The following is a 27,375-nucleotide window of genomic DNA, read 5'->3' on the forward strand; positions in this document are numbered from 1 at the left end:
CCACAGGGAAGAGCAGAAGGTAATCCATTATGCAAAGCTCTGAGAAATTCTGATTAGTTTGCAGGTTTCCAGGTGTTCACAGGGATGGGCGTTCTGGAGGCCTGGGTGAAACAGCTAATTTGGGTTGATAATTCTACATTCTCCAGCCTTTTAAGGTTACGACAGAAGGAGAGACATAGGCCCGCGTTCAACCACTTGATAAGGTACTGGTTGATCAAGAAAAGAGTTTGATCCAGGTTGGTTGGATCAAGTTGGAATAGAAACAGAAAGCTGAAGGCAGAAAGAGACACACTGGTGCCTACAGAATAACGGAGTTGGAATGGCACAGGAAACCTTGTGCCATTTCAGACAAATGGGTGTCCAATCTCTTCTTAAAACATCCAGTGTTGGAACACCCACAACTTCTGGAGGCAACTTCTGTTCCACTGGTTAATTGTTCTGACTGTCAGGAAGTTTCTCCTTAGTTCTAGGCTGCTTCTGTCCTTGATTAGTTTCCATCCATTCCTTCTTTTTTATTATTATTATTATTATTTTAATTCCATTTATATCCCGCCCTTCTCCAAAGACTCAGGGCGGCTTACAAGCTTAGCAGTAGCCTTCATTCTATGTATATGCCTGCTTATTAGGGCTTTCACACACACACCCAAGCGGCATTATTACAAAGTCAGCTTAATTGCCCCCAACAATCTGGGTCCTCATTTTACCTACCTCGGAAGGATGGAAGGCTGAGTCAACCTTGAGCCTGGTGGGACTCGAACCTGCACTAATTGCAGGCAGCTGGTGTTACTTAAGGAGGCATCAGCCCACTTCTCCACCAAGCCTCTTTCTTGTCCTACCTTCAGGCACTTTGGAATATAAGGTGGACAACCACCCACCACCCCTCTTCTTTCTGACAACCCCTCAAATATTGGAACGCCGTTATGATGTCCCCACTGATCCTTCTTTTCCTTAAACTAGCCATACCCAATTCCAGCAACTGTTCTTCCTATGTTTTAGCCTGCCAGTCCTCTGATCCAGTCTTTTGTTTGTTATTTTTTGTTTTTGGATTATTTTTATTTATTTTATTTTCTGCATTACAAATTTTAAAAGTCTATATATCTCGGTGGGCCTAATGCCCGAGCTTCTGGCCAGGTCTAGTAGAAAGAGAAGACTGGTTCTGCCAGTCCTCTACTATCATTTCTGAAGATCTCTCCGTGGTGACTCATTTAGCTCCAACCCACTTAGATTGCCCTTGTTTATAAGGTAAACATAACAGGATAGGCAGCTTTGTGTTTCAAAATGTTGGGATAATTCAGTTGTCCGGATAGGCTTGCAATCCATATGAATGTCATGCAGATTAGTTACAAAGTGCAACTTCCTTGTTAAAACAATGCAACTGACAATCACTCAACCTACAACTAAGGAGAAACTTCCTGACAGTTAGAACAATTAACCAGTGGAACTACCTGCCTCCAGAGGTGGTGAATGCTCCAACACTGGAAGTTTTAAAGAAGAGACTGGACAGCCATTTGCCTGAAATGGTATAGGGTTTCCTGCCTGAGCAGGGGGTTGGACTAGAAGACCTCCAAGGTCCCTTCCAACTTTTTTATTGTTGTTGTTGTTGTTGAAATGATTTCAAGGATTTATAAAGCCCTGTACAACTTCAGACACATTATTTGAACTATGACTTTTTTAAAAAAAAAAGGTTAGGAAAAGAATCACTCATTTTCAAAGAGGCTTGCTGCGTTCCTCCGTTTTCATCTGTCGCAGGCACTCCGCTGCCCACTCATGAAAAACCCGAACTTTCCAAATATCGTTTTTAAAGAGTTAACCCAGCATCTCCTATCAGAGGAGATAAAGAGGCAAATTTCAGTGTCTCTTCCTCTTGCAGCTTATCAATTGTTGTTAGATGTGTATTCAATGGATACAGTAAATAATAAAACAGTGGAATAAATATTTTCCAGCTTTTGTCCCATTCCCCAAAAAGGAGGATATTAAAATGATTACCTATTTTGCCCAATATCTCAGATTTGGAAGTGGTAATCATTTTTAATGGAAGAGAGCTAATGCAGAACTGATGCTCATGAACACACCTGTGCCCATCTTGCCTATGGTTTTTCATGAGTGTTTTTTAATTTTTAAACCTACATATTTATTTATTTTAAAAAGTAAAAGGTAAAGGAGTCCCTGCGAATTTTTCCTCTGCTAGTCATTGCTGACTATATTTATATCCTGCTTTTATTTGACATGACTCGTATGGGATGGAATGGGATGGGATGGGATGGGATGGGATGGAATGGAATGGAATGGAATGGAATGGAATGGAATGGAATGGAATAGAATAGAATAGAATAATAGAATAGAATAATAGAATAGAATGGAATAGAATAGAATGGAATAGAATAGAATAGAATAATGAAGAACAGAATAGAATAAATGAAGAATAACTAGAATAGAATAGAATAAACTTTATTGTCACTTTAAATGTACATTAGTCAGCATACATTAAAATGAAATTTCATTGCATTCAGCTCCCAATTGGTAACCAGCTCCAATATACACTACATAAACATGACAAAAGATTATGCATATACCCACTTACACGCACATCATATATGACACAGAGAAACAACACAGTCTAGTTCGGGTGTATACATATGCATGGTGAGAAAAAAGAATTCCTGCCAATTTACAAGACAGATGGCATAAGGAACAAAGAAGGGATTCAGAATAGCTTTTCCAATCCCAACTTTACCAAAAAAAACCAACAACAAACCTCTGTCCATTATTATTTCAAAGTGTTTTAAAAAATAAGCAAGGTGATACCATCATATTTTTTGGGGGGGGGGAATTCTCTTTTTCACCGGAGTTCTACAGTTACATGGATCGGAAAGGGCTTAAAAACAGGAAACAAGGCAATTGTCGCTTTTGTTTGTCGACACGTGTGTGTGCCCTTTTATCTTTCTGCTGGCAGATGTTCAAAGCAGCCTTCCTGCTTGTAAAAGGGATCCCAGCAGCTCCGGAATGTCTTCATTAGTCAATTGGTCTCTTCCTGCCTCTCCTTCCCAGAAAGTCTGGCCGCCCCCTGGGGGTGCCAGGTTCAAAAGATAACAGGCCTTGCGCCGGCCTCCCCCTTTCAGTGCAAACAGCCTTCTCTGTTCTTGCTAACAATGTCCTTCCCCCTCGGCTCCCCCTCCCGCCTTCCTGTGGCCCTCATTCCCTGCCATGCGGGCTTTGAATGAGAGGGACGCACAAATGGCCCTCTCAGGGTCAGCTGCTCTGGCACCCTGTTGCGTTGGGGGGGGGGCAACCCCAGGACTAAAAACTTGGAGAGGGAAATAGATAGATAGATAGATAGATAGATAGATAGATAGATAGATAGATAGATAGATAGATAGATAGATAGATAGATAGATAGATAGATGATGGATGGATGGACAGACATAATTAGAAGTAGGTAGGTAGGTAGAAGTAGATAGAGGTAGATAGATAGATAGAGGTAGATAGATAGAGGTAGGTAGATAGATGGATAGATGGATAGATAGATAGATAGATAGATAGATAGATAGATAGATAGATAGATAGATAGATAGATAGATGTAGGTAGATGGATAGATATAGAAAGAGATAGATAGATAGATAGATAGATAGATAGATAGATAGATAGATAGATAGACAGACAGACATAATTAGAAAGAAGTAGGTAGGTAGAAATAGATAGATAGATAGATAGATAGATAGATAGATAGATAGATAGATAGATAGACGGACAGACATAATTAGAAAGAAGTAGGTAGGTAGGTAGAAGTAGATAGAGGTAGATAGATATAGATAGAGGTAGGTAGATAGATGGATAGATAGATAGATGGATAGATAGATAGATAGATAGATAGATAGATAGATAGATAGATAGATGTAGGTAGATGGATAGATATAGAAAGAGATAGATAGATAGATAAATAGATAGATAGATAGATAGATAGATAGATAGATAGATAGATAGATAGATAGATGTAGGTAGATGGATAGATATAGAAAGAGATAGATAGATAGATAGATAGATAGATAGATAGATAGATAGATAGATAGATAGATAGATAGATGTAGGTAGATGGATAGATATAGAAAGAGATAGATAGATAGATAGATAGATAGATAGATAGATAGATAGATAGATAGATAGACAGACAGACAGACAGACAGACATAATTAGAAAGAAGTAGGTAGGTAGAAATAGATAGATAGATAGATAGATAGATAGATAGATAGATAGATAGATAGATAGATAGACGGACAGACATAATTAGAAAGAAGTAGGTAGGTAGGTAGAAGTAGATAGAGGTAGATAGATAGATATAGATAGAGGTAGGTAGATAGATGGATAGATAGATAGATGGATAGATAGATAGATAGATAGATAGATAGATAGATAGATAGATAGATGTAGGTAGATGGATAGATAGATATAGAAAGAGATAGATAGATAGATAGATAGATAGATAGATAGATAGATAGATAGATAGATAGATAGATAGACGGACAGACATAATTAGAAAGAAGTAGGTAGGTAGGTAGAAGTAGATAGAGGTAGATAGATAGATATAGATAGAGGTAGGTAGATAGATGGATAGATAGATAGATGGATAGATAGATAGATAGATAGATAGATAGATAGATAGATAGAGATAGAGATAGAAAGAGAAAGAAAAAGAAGTAGGTAGGTAGATAGATGGATAGATAGATACAAACATACATGCATAGATACATAGAAATAGGTAGGCAGTGAACATATCTAACACACCTTCCTATTTTCCCCACAACAATAACCTTGTGATGTAGGTTGGACTGAGAGGGGGACTGGCCCAAAGTCTCCCAGCCACTCTCATAGCTAAGGCGGGACTAGAACTCCCCGTCTCCTGGTGATTGGTCCAAAGCCACTCAGCTGCCTTTCATGGCTAAGGCAGGACTTGAACTCACGTCTCCTGCTTTCTAGCTTGGTGCCTTAACCCCTGGACCCCAGCCTGCCTCTCTGACCAGTACAGGCACTTCATGTGTGCTGATACCAATGATACAGGGGACATCATGGCAAAGCCCCTCTTCCTCTATCCGCTGTGGCTGATGGGGTTTGTGCTCCCCCGTAGGCTGTTTCTGCTACTTCATAAATCTTTGCATTCCTGGCACCTGTGGTCCATTTTATTTTAGGGTGTCCTCTCCTGGGGGGCTCTGGCCCCTCCACAACACTTCCTCAAGGTGGTGCTAGTACAATTCCCGGCTGGGTGGGAATTGGGGAGTTTATAACCGGCAATGTTAGACAAGTGTGCAAGAGGGAAGCGCACGATCAAAACACCTGGCAGGTGTCCTTGACATCTCAGGTTGAGCAACGAATGGCAACACTTAAGAGGAGCAGCTCATAAGTGAACATTTGCATCCATTTAAGTCTGTGCCATCACGCTGGTGTTGACTTGGAGCAACCTCAAAGGAGATATGGGTGTTCTCCAGCATTAGCCAAACTAGGTAACCTGGTGTTGTGATCCCTTGCCAGCCTGTGGATCCAGCAGCTGAGTCTGAGGAGGAGAGGCCTGGAGTGACATCAGAGTCAGAGGAAGGCTCTGAGGAGCTCCAAGACTTACAGTCAGACGAGGAGCCTGGCCCCTCTACTCGCCTTCAGGCTGAGACACAGCTGTGAGTTGGACAGTGATGAAGAACAGCTGGGAGAAATCCAGGATGCACAAAAATGCCGGCAAGAGAAGCGAGCAGGACAGAGGGATGCACTGGGGCGGCTCCAAAGGCAAAGGAGAAGGCATTAGGAAGCCACACCTGGGCTGAATGATAAAAAGGGAAGGTGTGGGAGGTTCTGGTTGCTAAAGGCGGCCGTTCGTGTTGAGGATGGAGTTTCTGTGAACTGTGTTTGTTTTGCCTTGGACGTTGACTCAGGCCTGTGAGAATAAAAGTTGTTTTTTTTCTTGCAATTCCTGCCTGTTTCTTGGAAGAGGGGTTTCTCCTTGTGAGCATAACCAGGACTCACCTAGGCTGGGACAGAACACCTGGCCACTCAGCCCTGCCAACCCCATCCCCCCATCCCTGCTGTAATTTGAGTCCACCCACCTGGCTGATTTTCTGCACACTGCAGAAAGTGAATTGAGCCTGGCGGTTTACATCTCAGGATTTTGGGTTGACTCGATCCACAACCCAGGCATTGTTTTCTTTGGCTAGCCCTGGTACTCTCCAAGAAGGCAATAGTCTTTCTCCCCTGCTTCTTAAAAACTCCAGTTTGCACTCCTAGAGAGCAATTTAACATCCTGTCCCATCAAGAAGGACATCTGGGGTCCTTGGCACTTTCTGAGCTTGGGTGTTGTTTTTTTTTGTTATGCAGATGTTTCATTACCCAACTAGGTAGCATCATCAGTGCTAAATGGGAATGGGGTTTGTGTAGAGGAGGAGGAGGACTGTGGGATGCTTAGTGGTTTTCTTGTGGATGTTTCATTGCCCAGGGAACATCACCAGTGCACTGATGTTTGGGTGATCAAACATGCAGAAGAAAACCACCAGGGTCAGAGAGCACTAAGGACCCCACAATCCTCCTCCTCCTCTCCACAAACCCCGCTCCCTTCCAGCACTGATGATGTCACCTGGTTGGGTCATGAAAGGTCCGCCAGGAAACCACCCTGCTCAGAGAGCGCCCAGGAGCCCACAATCCTCCTCCTCCTCCCTGCAAGCCCTCTGTCCTTGTAGCATTGATGATGTTCCCTACTTGGGTCATGAAAGGTCCGCAAGGAAACCACCCTGCTCAGAGAGCCCCAAGGAGCCCACAGTTCCACCCTATGCCACAGATTTTCTCCGAGGAGGACAGAGTCTGGAGAACATTGGACGCCTGGATCCAACTGGCTCCTTCTTTACTGCCGGACTGTTTTTGGAGCAGTGTTAAAGCCAGCTGGCAAGGAGCCGGGGCAACCTGCACGGCCCCGTTTCACCTCCCCACCGGTTCATCAGAGGCAGAAGCCCGGGGGGGGGGGAGTGGGCCTCCCCAGCAGTGGAAGGGCAATCCGCACAGCCCCTCTGCTTTCTTCAGGAAAGGGTCCCAGAGGGTCTCAGAGCCGGCCGGCCTGCCTGCCTTCCGGAGGGAAAGGCTGCCATAAACGCATTTGCCGCAAATCCCTTTGTTGGAAAGGGAAAGGAAGGAGCCAAGGGGGGGGGGGGGGGTTATTTGGAAAGGCTGCGGAAGCACCTCTAGGATCAGCCACTAGCCGTGATTTTTTTTGGGGGGGGGGAGAAAAACCTTTTTTTGGGGGGAAAGAGAACCTTTCTGGATTTTTTTTTTGGGGGGAAACCCTTCTGGATTTTTACAGGGGGGGAAAAGGAAACCTTTCTGTATTTTTTTTTGGGGGGTAACCCTTCTGGATTTTCCCGGGGGGAAAAAAAAAAAAGAAACCTTTCTGGATTTTTTTGGGGAAAAAACCTTTCTGTATTTTTTTTTAGGGGTACCTTTTTGGATTTTTTTGGGGGGGACCTTTCTGGGGTTTTTTTGGGGGGACCTTTCTGGGGTTTTTTGGGGAAAAAAAGTTTCTGGATTTTTTTTTGGGGGGGGAAACCTTTCTGGACTTTTTTGGGGAAAAAAAACTGGATTTTTTTTGGGGGGGGAGAAAAAAACTTTTCTGGATTTTTTTTCCTGGGGGGGAAAAACCTTTCTGGATTTTTTGGGGGTGTGGGGGAACCTGCTTTCCAGATGTGGATTGTGGGGGGGTCCCAGCGCTCTCCGGATTGGCTTCTGGCCGTCAAAGAGAGCGGGCGGGACGAGCCGCCCCCTGCACTGTCCCCCCTCCGCCCTTTTCTTTCTCCCTCCCCTCCGGGGCTCTGGCCCTGCCGCCGCCCCCCCTCCCAGCCCCTCCCGGGCAGCCCAGAAGCGCAGCGGGGCCGGCCGGCCTCGGCCATTTCCGCCAGCGGAGCCGAAGCTCTTCGGGCGGCCTGGCGCCCTCCTCCCCTCTCTCCTTCTCTCGGCGGCGGGGCTGCGTGGCGGGGGAGGGGGGGGGAAGAGGAGTTCGGCCGTTTCCGCCACCCGAGCCGAAGCCTTTCGCCCGCCCCTCCCTCCCTCCCTCCCTCCCTCCCTCCCTCGCTGGCGACAGGCGCTCGCTCTCTGCGCCCGGACCCCTCCCCCCTCCTTCGGCCATTTCCGCCAGCGGAGCCGAAGCTTTTCGGCAAGCCCCCTCCCTCTTTCCTCCTCCCGACTGACCCCCCTCCGCCCGTTATCCGGCCAGCTTCGGCCATTTCCGCCGGCGGAGCCGAAGCCCTTCGGCCATCACCCCCCGCCGGCTTCCCTCTTCCCTCCAGCCCGACGGGCTCTTCATCTCTGCGGCGGGGCTGCGCTCGGACATCCCCTCCCTCCCCTCCCTCCGGTGACCAGTTCGGCCATTTCCGCCAGAGGAGCCGAAGCCCTTCGTCGTCCTCTACCCCGCCCCCCCCCACGCTTTCCCTCCTCCCGAGGGGCCCTTGCTGTCTGCGGCGGGGCCGCGCCTGCGCCCTCCTTCGGCCGCCTCCCCCTCCCCTTCGCTCCCCCCCCCCGCGGCCCACCCAGCCCGCCGAGCGGAGGCGGGGCGCGCGGGTCTCCTCAGCCCGCCAGCAGCTCCGGCCTCGCCAAGGCGGCTCCGACGGGGAGGCGGCGGCGGCGGCAGCCGGAGGAGGAGGAGGAGCGCGAGGCGGGCGGGGGTCCTGCCCCGCCAGGCGGAGGCGGCGGAGGCGGCGGAGGCTGCTGTGGATGGGGCCGCGGCCGTCGGGGTCTGCCGCCCGTCCGCGTCGCCAGGGGCGGGTCCGGCGCGCGCGCCTTCCTCCTCCTCCTCCTCCTCCTCCTCCTCCTCCGGGGCGGGGGGGCGGCTGAGGCGGGCGTCGGGCCTTCCTCCCGCCGGCCCCAATGCAGCAGCAGCAGCAGCAGCAGCCTGACTCAGCGGCAGCGGCGGCGCGGGAGAGGAAGAAGATGGCGCAGCCCGCGATGCTGCCTCGCCGGACCGGCAGCGGCGCCGGCTTGGAGGACTTCCCGGCCGCCCTGCTGGTCCAGTCGCCGCCGCCTTCCCCGGCCGCCTCCGCCGCCGCCGCTCCCTGCCCGGCCGGGCCGCCTCCGCCGCCGCCGCCTGCCAGCCTGTCCCTGCTCCCGCAGCCCCCCCCGGCCGGCTCCGGCGTGGGGGGTCCGGCGGGCGCCCAGTTGAAGAAGAAGAGCGGCTTCCAGATCACCAGCGTGACCCCGGCGCAGATCTCGGCCAGCCTCAGCTCCAACAACAGCATCGCCGAGGACACGGAGAGTTACGACGACCTGGACGAGTCGCACACCGAGGACTTCTCCTCCTCCGAGATCCTCGACGTCTCGCTCTCCCGGGCCACCGACCTGGGCGAGCCGGAGCGCAGCTCCTCCGAGGAGACCCTCAGCAACCTCCACGAGGCCGACAGCCCCGGCGCCGTCTCCCCCAACCAGCCTTGCCCCGGACCCCCCATGCAGCAGCAGCAGCAGGCCCCTCGGAGCCTGGCCAACGGCACCGCCGCCCACCCTCCCCACGGACCCCACTATGCCCACGGGCACCCCCAGGCCTCCGGGGCGGCCCCGCCGGCGATTCCGGGGGGCTCTCCATCCAGCCCGTCTTTCCGCAGGCTGCCCGTCGCGGGAAGCTTGGAGAGCGCCAGGCCTGGTCCTGCCGTGGCATCCTCCGTGGGTACGCTGGCAGGGCCCACCGTGGCTCCCTTCCAACACACAGGGGCCGCTTCCGTGGGGGCAGGCAGGGCCGGTGCAGCGCGGCAGGTGAGCAAGACCCTCCGGAGCCTTGCCACTGCCGGCAACGGCATGGCCTTGCCCGGAGGGAGCCAGCCTGGGAACGTGGCGCTTGCCAGCGGGGTTGGCAACGGCACCGGGCCCTCAAACGCCGCCGGGAGTGCCGGTCCTACAGCTGCGGGGGCCGCCGCAGCGGGCCATCTGCAGCCTGCCGGCAGCACGTCCCGGTTCCGCGTGGTGAAGTTAGATTCGAGTTTGGAGCCGTTTAAGAAAGGTCGATGGACATGTACCGAGTTCTACGAGAAGGAGAATCCCGGCCCGGTGGCTGAGAGCGCCGCCCCGGCTAAAACCGTGGACGCTCTGCTAGACGTGGCCTCCGAAAGGGAAAGCACCAGTGGGAGCTCCGTCAGCAGCACCCTGAGCCACTACACCGAGAGCGTGGGCAGCGGGGAGATCGGGGCGCCTTCTGGGACGCAGCAAGCAGGGTTCCCGGGCGGGCCTCCGCCGATGGAGTTCAGCAGCGCTGGGGCGCCCCCAGGGCCAACACCGGGGCTCCCCCAGAGCGTGTCTCAGTCCCAGCTTTCCCAGGTCCAGCCGCATCCCCCAGAGGTCAGCTACCCTCCGCAGAAGCAAGGGGTTCCCCCTGCAGCCTCGGCCGTTCCTCCTCCGTTGACCGTCCTTGGTGGCCACCAAGCAACTCTGGCCTCCCAACAGCTGCCGTTCACCCCACCGGCAGCCCAGCCGGTCCCAGTCGCTCCGCAGCCTCAGCCGCTACCCTTTGGGCAAGGACAGGCCCAGCACCCCACCGCCCTCCCCGCCATGCCTATGCAGATGGCTCCGGGGCACGTCAAGCCCGTGAGCCAAACTCTGGTGCCCGAGTACATCCAGCCGCCGCAGATGCTTCCGGCTTCGGCTTCTTCTCTGCAGCCTGGCACGGCGATGGTCGGAAGTGGCTCGGCCGTGCCCATCGCTCAGCCTCCAAGTATGCAGCTTCCGGTCCAGGCACACGTCCCGGGGGTGCCTCCTCAGCCGGTGGCGCAGGCTCAGCCCGCGATCCCTGCCGTGGGTGCGCCTGCTCCCCTGATGAACGTCGGGCAACCTGGCAGCGTCGCTCCCGTGGCCCAGCGGCCATCTATGGCAAATCAGATGGCCCCTTCCGTGATGGCCCCCAGTGCTGGCGTTCCCGCACCCTCCCAAGCGGCTCCCCCAGTTCCTGCGGGCGTGGTTCACCCGGGCTCCCAATCCGCTCCGTCGGGCCTTCCTCACTCTTTGGGCATCGCACCAGCGAGTAACCTGGTACCCATGAAAGCAACCGACCCTTTGGTTCCAGGAATGGCTCAGCTGCCTCCTGTCAGCCCAGTCCCTCCGGTTGGCACGGCTCCTGTGGCCCTGGCCCCCGTCAGCCTGGCTCCTTCCAAGACCCTCGCCCAGCCTTCAAGTATGCAAAATGGGAACTTGGTCCAAAACATCTCTCAGCCTGCCTTGATTTCCACGAGCGTCAATTTGCCCGGAGCCCCCAACTCTTCCCAGTTCTCCACGCAGTCCTTCGCTCAGGCCATCATGGCGAGCCGAACTGAGGAGGCCAAGCGCACCACGGAATCCATCCTGGTTGGCTTAACCCAACCTTCTTCTGAGAGCAGCCTTGGCGCCGCCTCGGCTGCATTGGCAGATGGGAACATGGCCTCTCTCTTCCCCTTGAAGGGTCTCCCGCTGACCTCTCTGGATGGCGAGGAAGACAGGTAAGATCCTTTCAAAGGGAGATCTGGGTAAAGCTGGACTTAGGTGACCGGCCCTGGCCTGGCCAAAGACCAGCTTTCTAATGAATGTCTTGGAAGCTTACAAGGATGAGGTTGGGCCGTAGTAGACCTCTCCCAGGTGCTTTTGTGGGGCTTTTAAAAGTGGACGGTGTCCTGGGGGGGGCAACTGTAAGGAAGAGCTGCAAACACTAAATTTAGGGGTTGAGATGGTCTTTTCTTTCTGCGTAAGGTACGTAAGAAGTGCATTGTTGAGAGCCAGTTGGTCCAAATTATCTCCATATTTAGGATCTGGCTAAAGGATCATCAGGACCCTTCACTCCGTGGCTTTTCTGATTAGAGGTGGAAGGCGGGACGGGAATGAATGGAGAGGACTGAGACTTGGGCCATCCTTAATTCAGAATTTTCTCCCCTTCCCTCACCAACTGTATCAAGGCATCGTTATTAGCCCAATCCTATAGGCGCAAACCAATGTGCATTTCCAAGATCTTGAGATTCTTTTGCGGGGCCAAATTCTGCAGAAAGGTAGGGACAGAGGAGAGAGGCTGATTTAAGAAGGAAGCCTGCATGGTCAAGCATCCCGGGAGGATGAGGTTTGGGGCATTAAGTTGAAGTTGTTGTGTGTCGATTTAAGGTCCCCCCCCCCCCGCAAAGAAATCAAGGCAGGAACATGGGAACCAAGGGTTGTTTTCATCCTTAGGTCAAACACGGGGGGGGGGGGGGGGACTGGGGGCCAGCAAGAGGTTGAGGAGAATTAATGGGTGGGCTTGTTCTTTGTGATCTTTGAATTGATTTTATGCAGACAACCTCCAGTGCTGTTAGTTAGCGTGGTCATTGCTGGGGGATGCTGGGAGTTGTTCAACCTATGAAGTCTGCAGACTCCCCCCCACCTCCTCTGGATGTGTGTGTATATCTATATCTACAATCTCTCTCTTTTTCTTTCTCACTATATTATATATCCCCCTCTTTCTCATCTATCTACCATCTTTGTCTGTGGGTGTGTATATATATCTACAATCTCTCTCTACACACACACACACACACACACACACCCTCCTCTTTCTCATCTACCATCTCTCTTTTTAAATCTCTATCCCCCCTTTCTCATCTATTACCATCTCTCTCTGTATGTATGTGTATATTATATCTAGTCTCTCTCTCTCTCTACATATATATATATATGGTATATATATAATCTACCATCTCTTTCTTTTTATATCTATCCCCTCTTTCTCATCTCTATCTATCTATCTATCTATCTATCTATCTATCTATCTATCTATCTATCATCTATCTATCCCCCCTCTTTCTCATCTATCATCTATCTTATCTATCTATTCCCCCTCTTTCTCATCTATCTACTATCTCTCTCTATATATATGTGTGTATATGTATATACACACCACCTATCTATTGATAATTTCACCATTTTTCTTGTGGCCGACACATTCAGAATGGGTGCATCCATTCATTTATGGATCCTGTTGTTCTGTAACATTAGAAAGTGGGAAAAAAATTTTAGGTCTTGCTTATTCTCTTCCTTCTGCACAGAAGCCAGTGGCCTACGAGACCCGAAATCTCTTTACCCTTTTTATTATTTGTATCACCATTCCACTTTTTCTCTGAGCTCATAACTGGAAATCACCCTTTTATTCTTAAAACAACCCACCCTACGGTGGGCTGGATCAAGACAGATGCCCGTTTCTGATACCCATTGAGTTTCTAGGGAAGAGTTGGTATGTAGTAAGTTGGTATGTGTTGGTTTAAGGTTGCACCCCAAAAACACCCCTGGCAGAAACGATCTCCACAATCAGATTCCAGCATCTTATGGGTGCATTATTACACTGAATCTCTGGGCTTGACCTATTGCCAAATAGGGACCTGCAGTATATTCAGATTTGAAGCAGAAAGCGTGCTTGGGAAGGAGCATGGTGTGTGTTTGCTGCATTGTCGATGCGTCTCCCAAGGCCTCTGGGAAGCCACCAGCTTGGGCAGAGTTGATTTAAGTCTGTACTTTGTGTTAGCTGTGTGCAAACTCACCGAGGAGGCAGAGTTAGGGTTCCTAGAGAAGGTGCTTCGCAATAAGACATGCCTTGGTGAATTTGCACGGGTTGATAGCCATGGCTTTGATTCAGTCACTAGCAAAAAAGGTGAGGCCGCCTAGCTGGCTTACAATTGCCTTATTTTTCATTTCTTTCCTCCAACCACGTTTCCTTCCTTCCAGAAGTAAAGATGAAGTAAATCAGCTGTGCACTCTTGGAGTCTGTTCATGAAACAGGTGGTTTCAGAGCCTGTACAGGTAGCCCTCAACTTAACATCCAGAATTGAGCCCCAGATTTCTGTTGCCACGTGAGGCATAGTTGTTGAGTTGCGCCTCATTTTACGACCTGTTTGCCACTGTTATTAAGTCACCCCAGTTGTTAAGTGAATCATGCAGTCATTAAGTGAATCCAGCTTTCCCCCATTGACTTTGTTTGTCTGGGAAGGTCAACAATGGTGATCACGTGATCCCAGGACACTGCAGCTGTCATACGTACATGCCACTTGCCAATTTTGATCGCACGACCATGGGGAATGCTCTAACGGTCGTAAGGATGAAGCCCGGTCTCAACTCACTTTTTCCGGTGTCATCGTAACTTCGAACAGCCATTAAATGAACCGTTGTAAGTCGAGGACTACCCATATAAATCTTCAGAATCTCTCTGTTTTTTTTGCCCAGATCTTCTTCCTGCAGCCTCTGTGAGATAGCTTCACCCCAAATTCTAAAAGAGCCGGGTCAGATTAATTGGGGCGGGGGGGGGCCCTCACTGATTTCACGGTTCCTTTTCTATTCTCTCTTTCCATCTAACTTGTGGACGCAAAATGAATTCGCCCGCTCTCCCTCCTGGGTGATAAAAGAGGTTGAAATAATAAGGCTGAACCATCTCCTTAATCCCAAACGTATTTCCAGGTCTCCCTTTATATGATTCCAGTTGCAAATGTCCAAGAGGAATGGTAAGTACTGAAGTAGTGGAGGTTTTCAAAAATAAGCAACCTGGGATGGCATAAGGCAGGGGGGTGGGTCTTCAAGCTTGGCCCTTTGATGACTTGTGGACTTCAGCACCCAGAATCCCTCAGCCCGCGTGGCACGGTGGCTGAGGAATTCTGGGAGTTGAAGTCCACAAGTCTTAAAGTAGCCAAGTTTGAAGACCCCTGGTATAAGGTCTTGAGTAGGGGGCTTGACTATAGAAGACCTCTGAGGTCCTCTCCAGCCCTAGGATTCCATGTTCTACATTTGGACAAAAGTTTTGGTTCTTTTCAAGCTAGCCGTCCTTGAGAGAATTATGGATTCTCTCTTGACAGTGATAAAAATTTGTAGTCCAAACAATGAAGAGAGCTGTTGCTGGTGTTATCAAGAAGATTGCTTTTCTGGGTGTTTTGCGGACCAATCTGCTGATTTATTTTTCTACTTCCCAATAGAATAATACAATAATACAATTTTGCTACACTGTGCTCGATACCGCAAACAAAATACTTTGGTTCTCTAACAGCCTTTGAAAGAGTCCTGGACTGTTTAAAGCAACTGTAAATTGGACCATATTTTGTGGAAGATATTTACCACGGCGCTCTGAGGCTGACGTAAACCGATTTTTTCTGACATTCAGAAGTTCCCTATCTGAGGAAGCTTTTAGGAAGAAGCAGGATAATTCATTTGGTTTTCCTTCATTTTCCAGAGAGTTGGATGCGATGCTGTTGAGATCCTTTCCAACTCTACAATTCTCCTTCTGCCTTAACTGAGCAGGGTCATGCAGCTTGATTTTAAATGACTTGTGATTTTCTACTTCCTGAAGTCTTGCAGAGAAACCAGATTAGTTGGCAATTCCACTTTGGAGAGGGGAAAAAAAGGAAACTGGATTATTTTTTTTAGGAATGTTGGTGTAGGACCATATTGACCTAAATATGCTTGGAGAATAATAGGACTTAATTAAAAAGGCAACCTGGACAATAACGTTTTTGTAGTGGTTTACGCTTGTCGATTAGATTCTTCCCCAAGTAGATTGAAAAGTAGCTAATTTGAGTTGAATAAAAAGAAGGGGGAAAAATAAATCTGAAAGTTTTGGTTACTTTAGGTCAAGGATGCAAAAATTTTGTATCCAGACTTTGCAAACAAGTTTCAGACAAAATGGGAGAGTTTTGACAAACTTCTGTAACATAACTTTTAACACAAATTTTGTAACAATTTCCCTTTTTGATACAATGAGGATGAAAGATTAGTTGGCGGAATCGAGAACACTGCTTATCTCTGTTTTACAAAATTAGAATTTTCATCTCCAGGTTCTGTTTTCATTTTATTGGGCAAATGAATAGTAGCGGAATCCTTTTTCAGCATACCACTTCATATTTAATAGCCATGCTTAAATAAATTATTAAATAAACTTCAATTGATGAGGTTCACGTGACTTGGTAAATTTGGGCCTACAGAAGTGTGAATATTATACTTATATTAACATTATAATTAATGTGTCCTTTTATAGTCTGAGTTGGGTCTATACCAGGGGTAGGCAACCTCGGCTGTTTCATGACTCATGGACTTCAACTCCCAGAATTCCTGAGCCCGCCTGGCTCAGGAATTCTGGGAGTTGAAGTCCATGAGTCAAAAAACAGCCGAGGTTGCCTACCCCTGGTCTATAACACTCAGGCTGCTTTTGAAACTAGGCAAAAATCGCCCTTTTTTGTTTGCATTTTTTTTAAATGAGCAAGATGGTTGTTAATCTGCCTATCTTACTTGTTAATTCTCTCTCAATGATACAAAACTAGTTACCTCATCCGGTACCTTATGTTAAAGAAATAAGAGAAAAACCATATTTCTTTTTCATATACAGTGCATTAATTGAATCCAGTCTACTTCTTGGCCTTCAACTTGTAAAATAACCTGTTATTTTGGCCTGATCCTCCAGATTATTAATACCAGTGGATGTTTTTATTTCTGTTTGTTTCATTTCTTGCAATAACTTTTCAATACTTTTAAGGAACTGCTTTTAGGCAAAATGGCAAAATAGGAAAGGTCATATAAGATTTTCTCCAGAAGCGGTGAATGCTCCAACACTGGAAGTTTTTAAGAAGAGCCTGAGCAGGGGGTTGGACTAGATGACCTCCAAGGTCCCTTCCAACTCTGTTATTCTATTCTGTTCTGTTGTTTTTTTTGTTTAGCATTCAAACCAGTCTGAGGCACAGACTTACCCATTTATATTTCATAAAAGCTTTGTGGTCTTAACTGGTCGTTCTTCCTGATGCCCTTGATAGTCAGATGTTTATTAGCACCTCTCGCGTTCCTCTCCTGACTCATCCTTCAGAAGCACGTGGGCAGGAGACATTTTTATTTGTGTTTTTACCTGTCTTTTCAATTGCTTTTAGCTTTCAAAACTGAGTCACCACAAGCAGTTTTAAAAGAAATAATGGGGGGGGGAGGAATGAAATAAAATAACGAATCGAGGGAGACAACCAGGCTTTGCAAATTTGAGAATTTTACTGATGTCAACAGCATGCAATTTACTACATGCCCAGATGATTAGATGAGCAAACTGGCTCTTTTGGGTACGAATAATTAAATTGTGTCTCAGATTCAGAGACAAACCTCTGCAGACCTGAGGACATATGTCAACACTGGATGTGACCTTGCTTTAAATAGACCAAGGATATAAAAGTCCTGAAATGCGAGTTTCTGAAATGTTTCTTTGGCTTTTGAAACAAATTCATATTTTGTACCTTAACAGCCAGATGGTAGCTCCCTGTAAGAGGTAAGATTCGCCTTATGTTACTGACGCCGGCCACAGTATGCGGGATCTCTGCTCCATCTGAATTATTCAGGAATGCCTCACTGGCAATGCAGCCTTTTGTGTAACATTACGGAGCATTAAGCCTGCAGGTGGAAAAGGAGGGAAGGGAAGGGAAGAAATAAGCATGGCTTCTGGATTAGTTTCATGTTGAAGGAGTCAGAATAACAGAGTTGGGACCTTGGAGGTCATCTAGTCCAACCCCCTGCTCAGGCAGGAAACCCTACACCATTTCAGACAAATGGCTGTCCAGTCTCTTCTTAAAGACTTCCAGTGTTGGAGCATTCACTGCTTCTGGAGGCAGGTTAATATAATAATAATAATAATAATAATAATAATAATAATAATAATAATAATAATAATAATAATAATAATAATAATAATAATGATGATGATGATGATGATAATAAAGTTGGAAGGGATCTTGGAGGTCATCTAGTCGAACCCCCTGCTCAGGCAATAGACCCTGTACCATTTCAGGCAAATGGCTGTCCAGTCTCTTCTTAAAAACTTCCAGTGTTGGAGCATTCACCACTTCTGGAGGCAACTTCTGTTCCACTGGTTAATTGTTCTAATTGTCAGGAAGTTTCTCCTTAGTTCTAGGTTGCTTCTCTCCTTGGTCAGTTTTCATCCGTTGCTTCTTGTCCTGCCTTCAGGTGCTTTGGAGAATAGCTTGACTCCCTCTTCTTTGGGGCAGCCCCTGAGATATTGGAGGACTGCTACCGTATCTCCCCCAGTCCTCCTTTTCACTAGACTAGACAAAGCCCAAGTCCCGCAACCGTTCTTCTTTGTGGCAGATCCATTGCCTGGAATTCTTTGGCTAACTGAGAAGAAAAATGGCTTTGTGAATCTCGACCAGCTGCCACTTAAAGAACATTTCTCCTTATTCTGCACGTGTCGTAAGGCCGAAAACGGTCATAAGTCACTTTTTTCAGTGTTGTGGAACTTCGAACGGCCACTTTACAAACTTGTAAGTCAAGGACTAACTGTATTTGGGTTTTGGTTGTTTTTTTTTTTTTGCTGCTTCTTTCCCTACTTTTTTGAGATACAGGTAGTCCTCAACTTACGTCCACTTAACAAACTGTTCAAAGTTCTGGCAGATCCGTGTGTGGGGGGGTATTTATGATCTGGATTCACAGTTCTGTGGTGGGGGGAACCCTTGGATTACATGACCACACTTCAGTCACTAGACAACCAGGTCCTGATCGCAGCATCCAGGGGTCACGTGACTCTGTTTTACAACGGTTTTGCCAAACACTGCATTTGCTCCCAATTTTCGGCAAAAAAACGTTGCCCCTGACAAACCGCGACTAATGACCAGCTCTAAAAAGGTCTTAAAATGGGGTCAGTATATGAGTTGATGAGGGACGCAGTGGCTCAGTGGGTTAGGATGCTGAGCTTGTCGATCAGATGGTCAGCAGTTTGGCGGGTCGAATCCTGAGTGCCGCGTAGCAGAGTGAGCGCCTGTTACTCGTCCCAGCTCCTGCCAACCTAGCAGTTCGAAAGCACGTAAAAATGCAAGTAGAAAAAACAGGGACCACTACGGTGGGAAGGTAACAGTGCTCCGTGCGCCTTTGGCGTCTAGTCATGCCGGCCACATGACCACGGAGACGTCCTCGGACAAGCGCTGGCTCTTCGGCTTTGAAACGGAGATGAGCACCGGCCCCTAGAGTCGGAAACGACTAGCACGCATGTGCGGGGGAACCTTTACCTTTACCTTTATATGAGGTGACCTACTTTACCATCATCACAAGTTACGACCGGGATGGGCAGGCTCCATTATCACCATAATGCGAGGACTACCTTCAGAGATCAAAATCCTAACCCATATTTCATACTATATATTTGGATAATGCTTTTTTCCACCCCTTTTTGTTATAGTTCCTAATACTGAATTCGCTGAGTACGTATCCTGGAGCCCTGTTTTTAATTGGTTCACTGCTGTGATGAGACCATATAAGAATATAGGAAAGTGATAAATGCACTTAGTGCTGATTTAAAACACAGCAAGGCAGTTTTTGTGCATGACAATAATTATTAGCAATTATTAACTTCTACGTCCTTGAAGTAATGATGGGGCGGATGGAAACTGGATTTTCCAGTTACTTATATGCATAGTTTGGCATTTAACTCCCAAGAGTTATGGTTAGTTACTCTCTCATAATCTTAGAAACATACCGCTATGGATTTACTTGAAATCAGCGTAGGATTTTCTTGTCCGGAATTATACATTAACACAATTTTAAAAAGGAGCATTGGTTGACTCAATCTTAAATAGTCTTTAATTTGGCTTTTTCTTCAGACAATCAACCAGTGGAACAGCTTACCCCCAGAAATTGTGGGTGCTCCATCTCTGGAGATTTTAAAGAAGAGACTAGACATTCACCTGTCTGAGATGGTGTAGGTTCTCCTGCCTGAGCAGGGGGCTGGACTAGAAGACCTCCAAGGTCCCTTCAAACTCTGCTATTCTGTTCTGTTGTGTTCTGTTCTGTCCTGTCCTGTCCTATCCCATCCCATCCCATCCCCTATTTCCTATTTCTATTCTATTCTATTCTATTCTATTCTATTCTATTCTATTCTATTCTATTCTATTCTATTCTATTCTATTCTATTCTATTCTATTCTATTCTATTCTATTCTATTCTATGATTTTCTAGTTCTGTTCTATTCTATTCTATTCTATTCTATTCTATGATTTTCTAGTTCTATTCTATTCTATTCTATTCTATTCTATTCTATTCTATTCTATTCTATTCTATTCTATTCTATTCTATTCTATTCTATTCTATTCTATTCTATTCTATTCTATTCTATTCTATTCTATTCTATTCCATTCCATTCCATTCCATTCTATTCTTATTCCATATTTTCTATTCTATTCTATTCTATTCTATTCTATTCTATTCTATTCTATTCTATTCTATTCTATTCCATTCCATTCCATTCCATTCCATTCCATTCCATTCCATATTCTATTTATTCCATATTCTATCCTACCCTGCCCTACCCTACCTTACCCTACCCTACCCTACCCTACTGTATTCCATTCCATATTCTGTTCCATTCCATATTTTATTTATTCCATATTCTGTTCTGTTCTGTTCTATTCTATTCCATACCATACCATACCATACCATACCATACTTCATTCCTTCTATTCTGTTCTGTTCTATTCTTCATACACCAGCTGGATCTAACGCAGCTGTGTGACCCTAAACAAAATAAAATTTTATAGCAAAATTGCCTACTTTTAGGCACTCAACAGTAACCTTGTGAATTTTAGTATTAACTTTACAGCTGAAATGTAAAGTGTTGCACGGGGCATGTTAGTAGTATGTCCTGAGTTGTCCTGATTTATCTATTTAATGACCAGGTCCCAAGGTGGGGTCCTTGGTGCTCTCTGAGCTTGGTGGTTTTCTTGCAGATGTTTCATTACCGAAACTAGGTAACATCATCAGGGCTAGAAGGGAGTGGCATTTGCAGAGAGGAGGAGGAGGGGGAAGAGGAGGAGGGGGAGGAAGAGGAAGAGGAGGACTGTGGGGTCCTTGGTGCTCTCTGAGCTGGGTGGTTTTCTTGCAGACGTTTCGTGACCCAAGTAGGTAACATCATCAGTGCTGGAAGAGAGTGGGGATTGCCCTCTGTTTTTGTTCTGTAGCTTGCCCTACCACCTTGCTGGTGGGATGTGTTGTTTTTCTCTGGGTAGTTCCTTGATTAGGTGGTTGTTTACTGCTTGATTGTTTTCTTGAACTGGTAGTTCCTTGATTAGGGTATTGCTTGCTATTATTTGTGGTCTGGATGATTGTAGTACTAAATTGGGGCCTGTCATGAATAAAGAGAGGAGCAGCTTATCTGGAGGGAAAGAGGCCCCAGATTATTTTTGGAATGAAATTGAGTCATACAAGTCTGGGCAGCGTTTGAACAGGACACAGATGGGCTTGGAGCTGATGGACTATATGCAGGAGAGGTGGAGGACCTCCTACACTTTTTGTGTGTGGATGATACTCAGGTATCTAGAGCAGGGGTCTTCCAACTTGGCCCTTTTACGACTGGTGGACTTCAACTCCCAGAATTCCTCAGCCAACCTCCATTTTGTTTGTTAGATTTAAGACAGGGGTCTTCCAACCTGGCCCTTTTATGAGTTGTGGACTTCAACTCCCAGAATTCCTCAGCCAACTTCCATTTTGTTTGTTAGATTTAAGACAGGGGTCTTCGAACCTGGCCCTTTTATGAGTTGTGGACTTCAACTCCCAGAATTCCTCAGCCAACCTCCATTTTTATTAGAATTAAGACAGGGGTTTTCCAACTTGGCCCTTTTATGACTGGTGGACTTCAACTCCCAGAATTCCTCAGCCAACCTCCATTTTGTTTTTTAGATTTAAGACAGGGGTCTTCCAACCTGGCCCTTTTACGACTTGTGGACTTCAACTCCCAGAATTCCTCAGCCAACTTCCATTTTGTTTTTTAGATTTAAGACAGGGGTCTTCCAACTTGGTCCTTTTATGACTGGTGGACTTCAACTCCCAGAATTCCTCAGCCAACCTCCATTTTGTTTTTTAGATTTAAGACAGGGGTCTTCCAACCTGGCCCTTTTACGACTTGTGGACTTCAACTCCCAGAATTCCTCAGCCAGGCATTTGCCTTGCTGAGGAATTCTGGGAGTTAAAAGTCCACAACTCATAAAAGGGCCAGGTTGGAAGACCCCTGGAGAAGAGCTTCTTTCTTAAGAGTTTCCAGGGACAAAATAAGGTGATTTAAAATTAGATCCTCACTCAGTCGCTCCCAAAACGGAGATGAAATAAAGAACCATACCTTTTAATTTGCTTGCTCTTCTATAATATGATCAATGTTTCAGACATCCATTGATTAGAACAAATGGCAAGGCTGATTAGCTCTGAAGAATTAGGAATGCATTTTTAACATAAAACAAAAAATAATAATAAAAGGGCCAAGTTTGAAGACCCCTGATCTGGAGAGTACTTGCAGATCAGCTTTTTCAAAACTTGAGAGTTCACACTCTTCTGGGCGTTGAGTTCTCCATGTTGTTGTTCTACCTTTTTTCTCCCATTATTTATATTATTTATCTTGTATCTAGTAGTACTCTTTGCTTTGCACTTTGGCCATCAAAGTGCTCAAGGTAAACATATAGGTTTCATCCCCGCCACAAACAAACTCTTCCTTCAAACATAACCTCTGTTGTGGGGTTCAGGGCATCTATTACAGCAGTGCTTGCCAGCTGTGGCCCCTTGGAGATCTGTGGACTTCAGCTCCCAGAATTCCCCAGCCTTCATGTTGGGGGGAGGTGGAATTCTGGGAGATGAAGCCCCTACATCTTCCAGGTTGCCCAAGGTTGGGAAACACCTTATTAAAGCACAGGCAGTCCTCAACTTGCAACAGTACATTTAATGGCCATTCAAAGTCAATAACGGCTCTGAAAAAAAGTGAGTTATGACCGTTTTCCACACTTAACGACCGTTGCAGCATCCCCAGGGTCACATGATCAAAATTCAGACACTTGGCAAATAGCTCCTATTTCTGACGGTTTTAGTGTCCGTCCCGGGGGGTCACACGATCTCTTTTTGCGTCCTGCAAAATCCACGGGGGAAGCCACACTCACACTCAACAACCGAGTCACTAACTGAACAGCTGCAGCGATTCACTTAACAACTCTTGCTTAGCCAAGAAAAATGTTTGGACTCCGCTGTGGTCTTGAGTTAAGGACTAGCCTGTATTAGGATATTGCGGAGATGGGAAAATCGCCTGGTTAACATACGGTGCGAAACCACGATGGGCGCCTTCGTGCATTACGCCAAGCAGAAGACAAAATAAACCACATTATGGCCGTAGCATCATCAAACACCATCATCTTGTTTCTCAGTTGTAAACATCCATCCCACGTGCGAAGCTGCCTCATGCCACTAGCTAGATTTGGGTATTCTGCTAAGTCAGGATTTTATAATTGTGGCTGGTTTTACAGGCTGCAATCGTCCGGCTTGTTTACAGTGTTATGACATAAAAGATGGATTTGCACAGCACCTCAAGCAAAGCACAAAAGAGCCAGGTTGTAATCTATTATAGATATGAAACACTCAATGGAATCCAGTCCCATCTTTTTTATGCTCTCTGGGCTCGTAAGGTGTATAGTCATTTCCGATTTCAATTCATGTTTGGGCTGTATGGAGTCATCCCTCATTTCATGAAATACGTAGTAGAAAAGCACTGGGGTCCATCGTGGTTTCTCGTGCGGGCCTCGATCATTCATAGCCTTAGGTTTGGGTGGTGTCTTGTGAATGTCAAGGGGCAAACCTGCTAATTAGGTTTGTCTCCCCCAAAGCTGCCTTTTGGGTCATAATAGGCTTAATATAAGGGACACAGTGGCTCAGTGGGTTAGAACACTGAGCTTGTCGATCAGAAGGTTGGCAGTTTGGCGGGTTGAATCCCGAGTGCTGCATAACAGAGTGAGCGCCTGTTACTCGTCCCAGCTTCTGCCAACCTAGCAGTTCGAAAGCACGCAAAAATGCAAGTAGAAAAATAGGGACCACTCCGGTGGGAAGGTAACAGCGTTCCGTGCACCTTTGGCGTCTAGTCATGCCGGCCACATGACCACGGAGACGTCCTCGGACAAGCGCTGGCTCTTCGGCTTTGAAAGGGAGATGAGCACCGGCCCCTAGAGTTGGAAACGACTAGCACGCATGTGCGGGTGAACCTTTACCTTTACTTTTAGACTTAATATTCTAGTGGCTTGAGATTCCTTGAAATATAACTTAAGTTTTGCTCAATTGAGTATCTTGCAACTGTAGTGGAAGAAATCAATGTCCCTCAGGAAAGTATTGGGATCCTCTTTATTTTTGAGGACTCTTCCTTCTTCCTAGAGACGGTGGTCTCCCCAAAAGTCCTGGAATAACAGGTCTTTGAGTGACATAATTCCTCTTCCTCCTCCTCCTAACTCTTCTCCTATTTCTTCCTCCTGCTCCTGCTCCTCCTCTACCTCTTCCTCCTGCTCCTCTCTCCTCCTCCTCTTCTACTTCCTCCTCCTCCTCCTCCTCCTCCTCCTCCTCCTCCTCCTCCTCCTCCTCCTCCTCCTCCTCTCCTTCCTTCCCTTACAGAAGGCAGGGAATCTACACAAAAGGGAAGATCTCAACAATTCCTTTAATCCTCACTGAAATTAAGGGCTCACCCCTGAGAAGCCTACAGGAAGATTTGCCAACCCTCTCAAAGGTCTTTCCCCAAGGGGTGAGAAAGCGAAACGGATCAGCGACTACCTCAAATGCACGGGCTTTGTGGTGAATCTCCTTACTTTATGCAATAGGTTTTGCCTTATTCTCCCAGGCAAAGATGCACAGTCCACAAAAATTCCAATTTCTCCCAAAACTAGAATTGCTCCAGGTTGTTGTTGTTGTTTTTTAAAATGGAGATCTATTTGCGTTTGTGTGTGGGTGTCTTTCATCCCTCGCAGTAACGGGAGAGTAAGGAAAACTTTGGACTTGAAATGGCGAAGAGTGTCCTTTTTGCAAGAGGCAGATGTTTCAAACCCAAAGCTGGAGCCATCGGCAAGGATGGCCTCCTCGCCTTTCAGATGCCGTCTCTGGAAGTGCCGCTAATTTATCTTATTGCTGGCCTTTCTCTGACAAGAGCTTCTTGCATGAAACTTAGCTCCCCGGGTTCCTGTCAAGACCCCGCCATCGCCTCTCCTGAGACAGGAAGGCCTTCATTGGTGTCTTTACCTCATTGAGAGAGTCTGTTCGCTCCCTTTTCCTCAAGGAAAGGAATCGAAAGACCTTGCTAGTGTAGGGAGATGTCCCATGTCACCCTGGTCTGTAAACAGTCTTCAGAAGAAATTCCTAAGGTCTTCGTGGCGGTTGGAACATCCGAAGAGTTTATTGGAAAGCAAAGAAGGCAAGCCAAGGAAATGGTGACTCCACATTACAGGTTTTCTTCAACTTGGGACTGTTCATTTTGCGACCGTTCAAAGATAACGACGGCACCGAAAGAAAGAGACTCGGGGCCATTTTTCACACAACTGTTGGTAGCATCCCCGTGGTCGTGTGATCAAAACTGAGACACTTGGCAACTGGCTCCTATTTACGACAGTTGTGTAAATTGTGGTGATTTGGGCCTGTGTGTTTGTGTAGGGGTTTGCCTTCTTTCTTTTTCTTTTTTTTTTTATGGTGGATACGTTTCCAGGTGTCATTCGTAAGATTTGTGATTTGATGCAAGGTAGAGGTTGCAGAGGAAGGAGCAGACGTGGGTTGGTTCGTTGGGTTTCACGTGGGATTGTGTTTTTTTCTGATCTTCACTCCTTTCCCTCCGTGAAATGTTCTGCTTTTTGGGCAAGCCGCGAGATAAGACTTTGGGGAAGTCATCTAAGTTCATGAGCAATTTGTGACTCCAGAACAACTATGGAAACAAGGTAGCACAAACAAGTATGTTTTTGTTGAAAGAAAAATCTTCATCAGGGTCCAGTCCAAGCCGTGAATAAACAAAATGGAGACTGCTTGCAGTTTATGGAAGAGGATAACCAGACAGAAAGATGGCTCTGGAAAAAACTGACCACACGTAGTGGAGAGTGGTGGGTTTTTATACCTTCTTGGGCTTTTGTTTGGAGTGGTTCCTATGGCAGGAACTTTGACCTCGGTCTGAGTGTGCCCTTTTGGTATTCTGATGGTGGTGGGTTAATCCTATTATGTCCCAAAGGTCACATCCCGCTTCCCTGGGGCTGTGGCTGATGGCTATGTCCTGTGTTGGATTAATTGGTGTGAGGGATTGTTGATTCTAGGGGTCTTTGTCTTTCTAATCCCAGCTTCCTGGCTCCAATCTTTCTGACAAGATTATCACATCTGCATTTCTGCAGACCTGGTTTCCGTTTGGGGCAGAGAGACTTGGGTTTCTGCCTTTAAGGTCCTTTGGGGAAATATAATATTCTGCCTTTAAATATTCCCCAAAATATTTATCTCTCTGGATTCTTCCCACATTTTAAAGATGTAGGGTTGATTAGAGGTCTAGTTTGGAACAGGCAACACACCAGAATCAAACCAGAGCTTATAAACCAACCTGAGACCATGGTTTGAAATAGAAACTTTGGCGGAACAAAGCTTAACTCAGTTTATCACTTACAAACCAGATTATTTGGGCCCTTAAGGTAAAGTTACCATATTTCTGGTTGCAGAAATTGAAACCATCATTAGATGGCAGCACAGAGATACCAAAACATTAACCCTTTGCTGCCATCTACTGGTTCTTCCTTTTGTTGTAGCCCAGCTTTTTTTTAAATTAATTTTTTGGTTTTATGTTAAAAATGCATTCCTAATTCTTAAGAGCTAATCAGCCTTGCCATTTGTTCTAATCAATGGATGTCTGAAACATTGATCATATTATAGAAGAGCAAGCAAATTAAAAGGTATGGTTCTTTATTTCATCTCCGTTTTGGGAGCGACTGAGTGAGGATCTAATTTTAAATCACCTTATTTTGTCCCTGGAAACTCTTAAGAAAGAAGCTCTTCTCCAGGGGTCTTCCAACTTGGCCCTTTTATGAGTTGTGGACTTCAACTCCCAGAATTCCTCAGCCAGGCACGTGTGCCTGGCTGAGGAATTCTGGGAGTTGAAGTCCACAACTCATAAAAGGGCCAAGTTGGAAGACCCCTGTCTTAATTCTAATAAACAAAATGGAGGTTGGCTGAGGAATTCTGGGAGTTGAAGTCCACAAGTCATAAAAGGGCCAAGTTGGAAGACCCCTGTCTTAAATCTAACAAAATGGAGGCTGGCTGAGGAATTCTGGAAGTTGAAGTCCACAAGTCATAAAAGGGCCAGGTTGGAAGACCCCTGTCTTAATTCTAATAAACAAAATGGCGGTTGTCTGAGGAATTCTGGGAGATGAAGCCCACAATTCATACAAGGGCCAAGTTGGAAGACCCCTGTCTTAAATCTAACAAACAAAATGGAGGTTGGCTTAGGAATTCTGGGAGTTGAAGCCCACAAGTCATACAAGGACCACGTTGGAAGACCCCTGATCTTCTCCAATTCTCCCATGGCTTTTTAAGACATTTCCTGCCTGTCTTGGGTCAGTTGACTGGTGCGTGCAAATGCT

The 27,375-nt window shown here is 46.8% G+C and overlaps 1 protein-coding gene across 2 annotated transcripts in view; it reads left to right on the plus strand.

Annotated features, from left to right (window-relative positions):
* The first annotated feature begins 8,653 nt into the window (after nt 1-8,653).
* TSC22D1 (TSC22 domain family member 1) overlaps nt 8,654-27,375 on the plus strand; it is a 58,158-nt gene continuing 39,436 nt past the window's right edge. Inside the window, exons 1-2 of one of the 2 annotated variants that reach the window (XM_083362312.1) lie at nt 8,654-11,466; nt 12,935-13,237. In XM_083362312.1, coding sequence (XP_083218438.1) covers nt 8,882-11,466; nt 12,935-13,115 — 2,766 coding nt within the window. In that variant the 5' untranslated portion in view covers nt 8,654-8,881 and the 3' untranslated portion in view covers nt 13,116-13,237. Of the gene's footprint in view, nt 11,467-12,934; nt 13,238-27,375 lie in introns of those variants that run through there. The other variant, XM_083362311.1, reaches the window with a different exon arrangement.

Source organism: Vipera ursinii (genome assembly GCF_947247035.1).
Source record: "Vipera ursinii genome assembly, chromosome: 4".
Classification (NCBI taxonomy): domain Eukaryota; kingdom Metazoa; phylum Chordata; class Lepidosauria; order Squamata; family Viperidae; genus Vipera; species Vipera ursinii.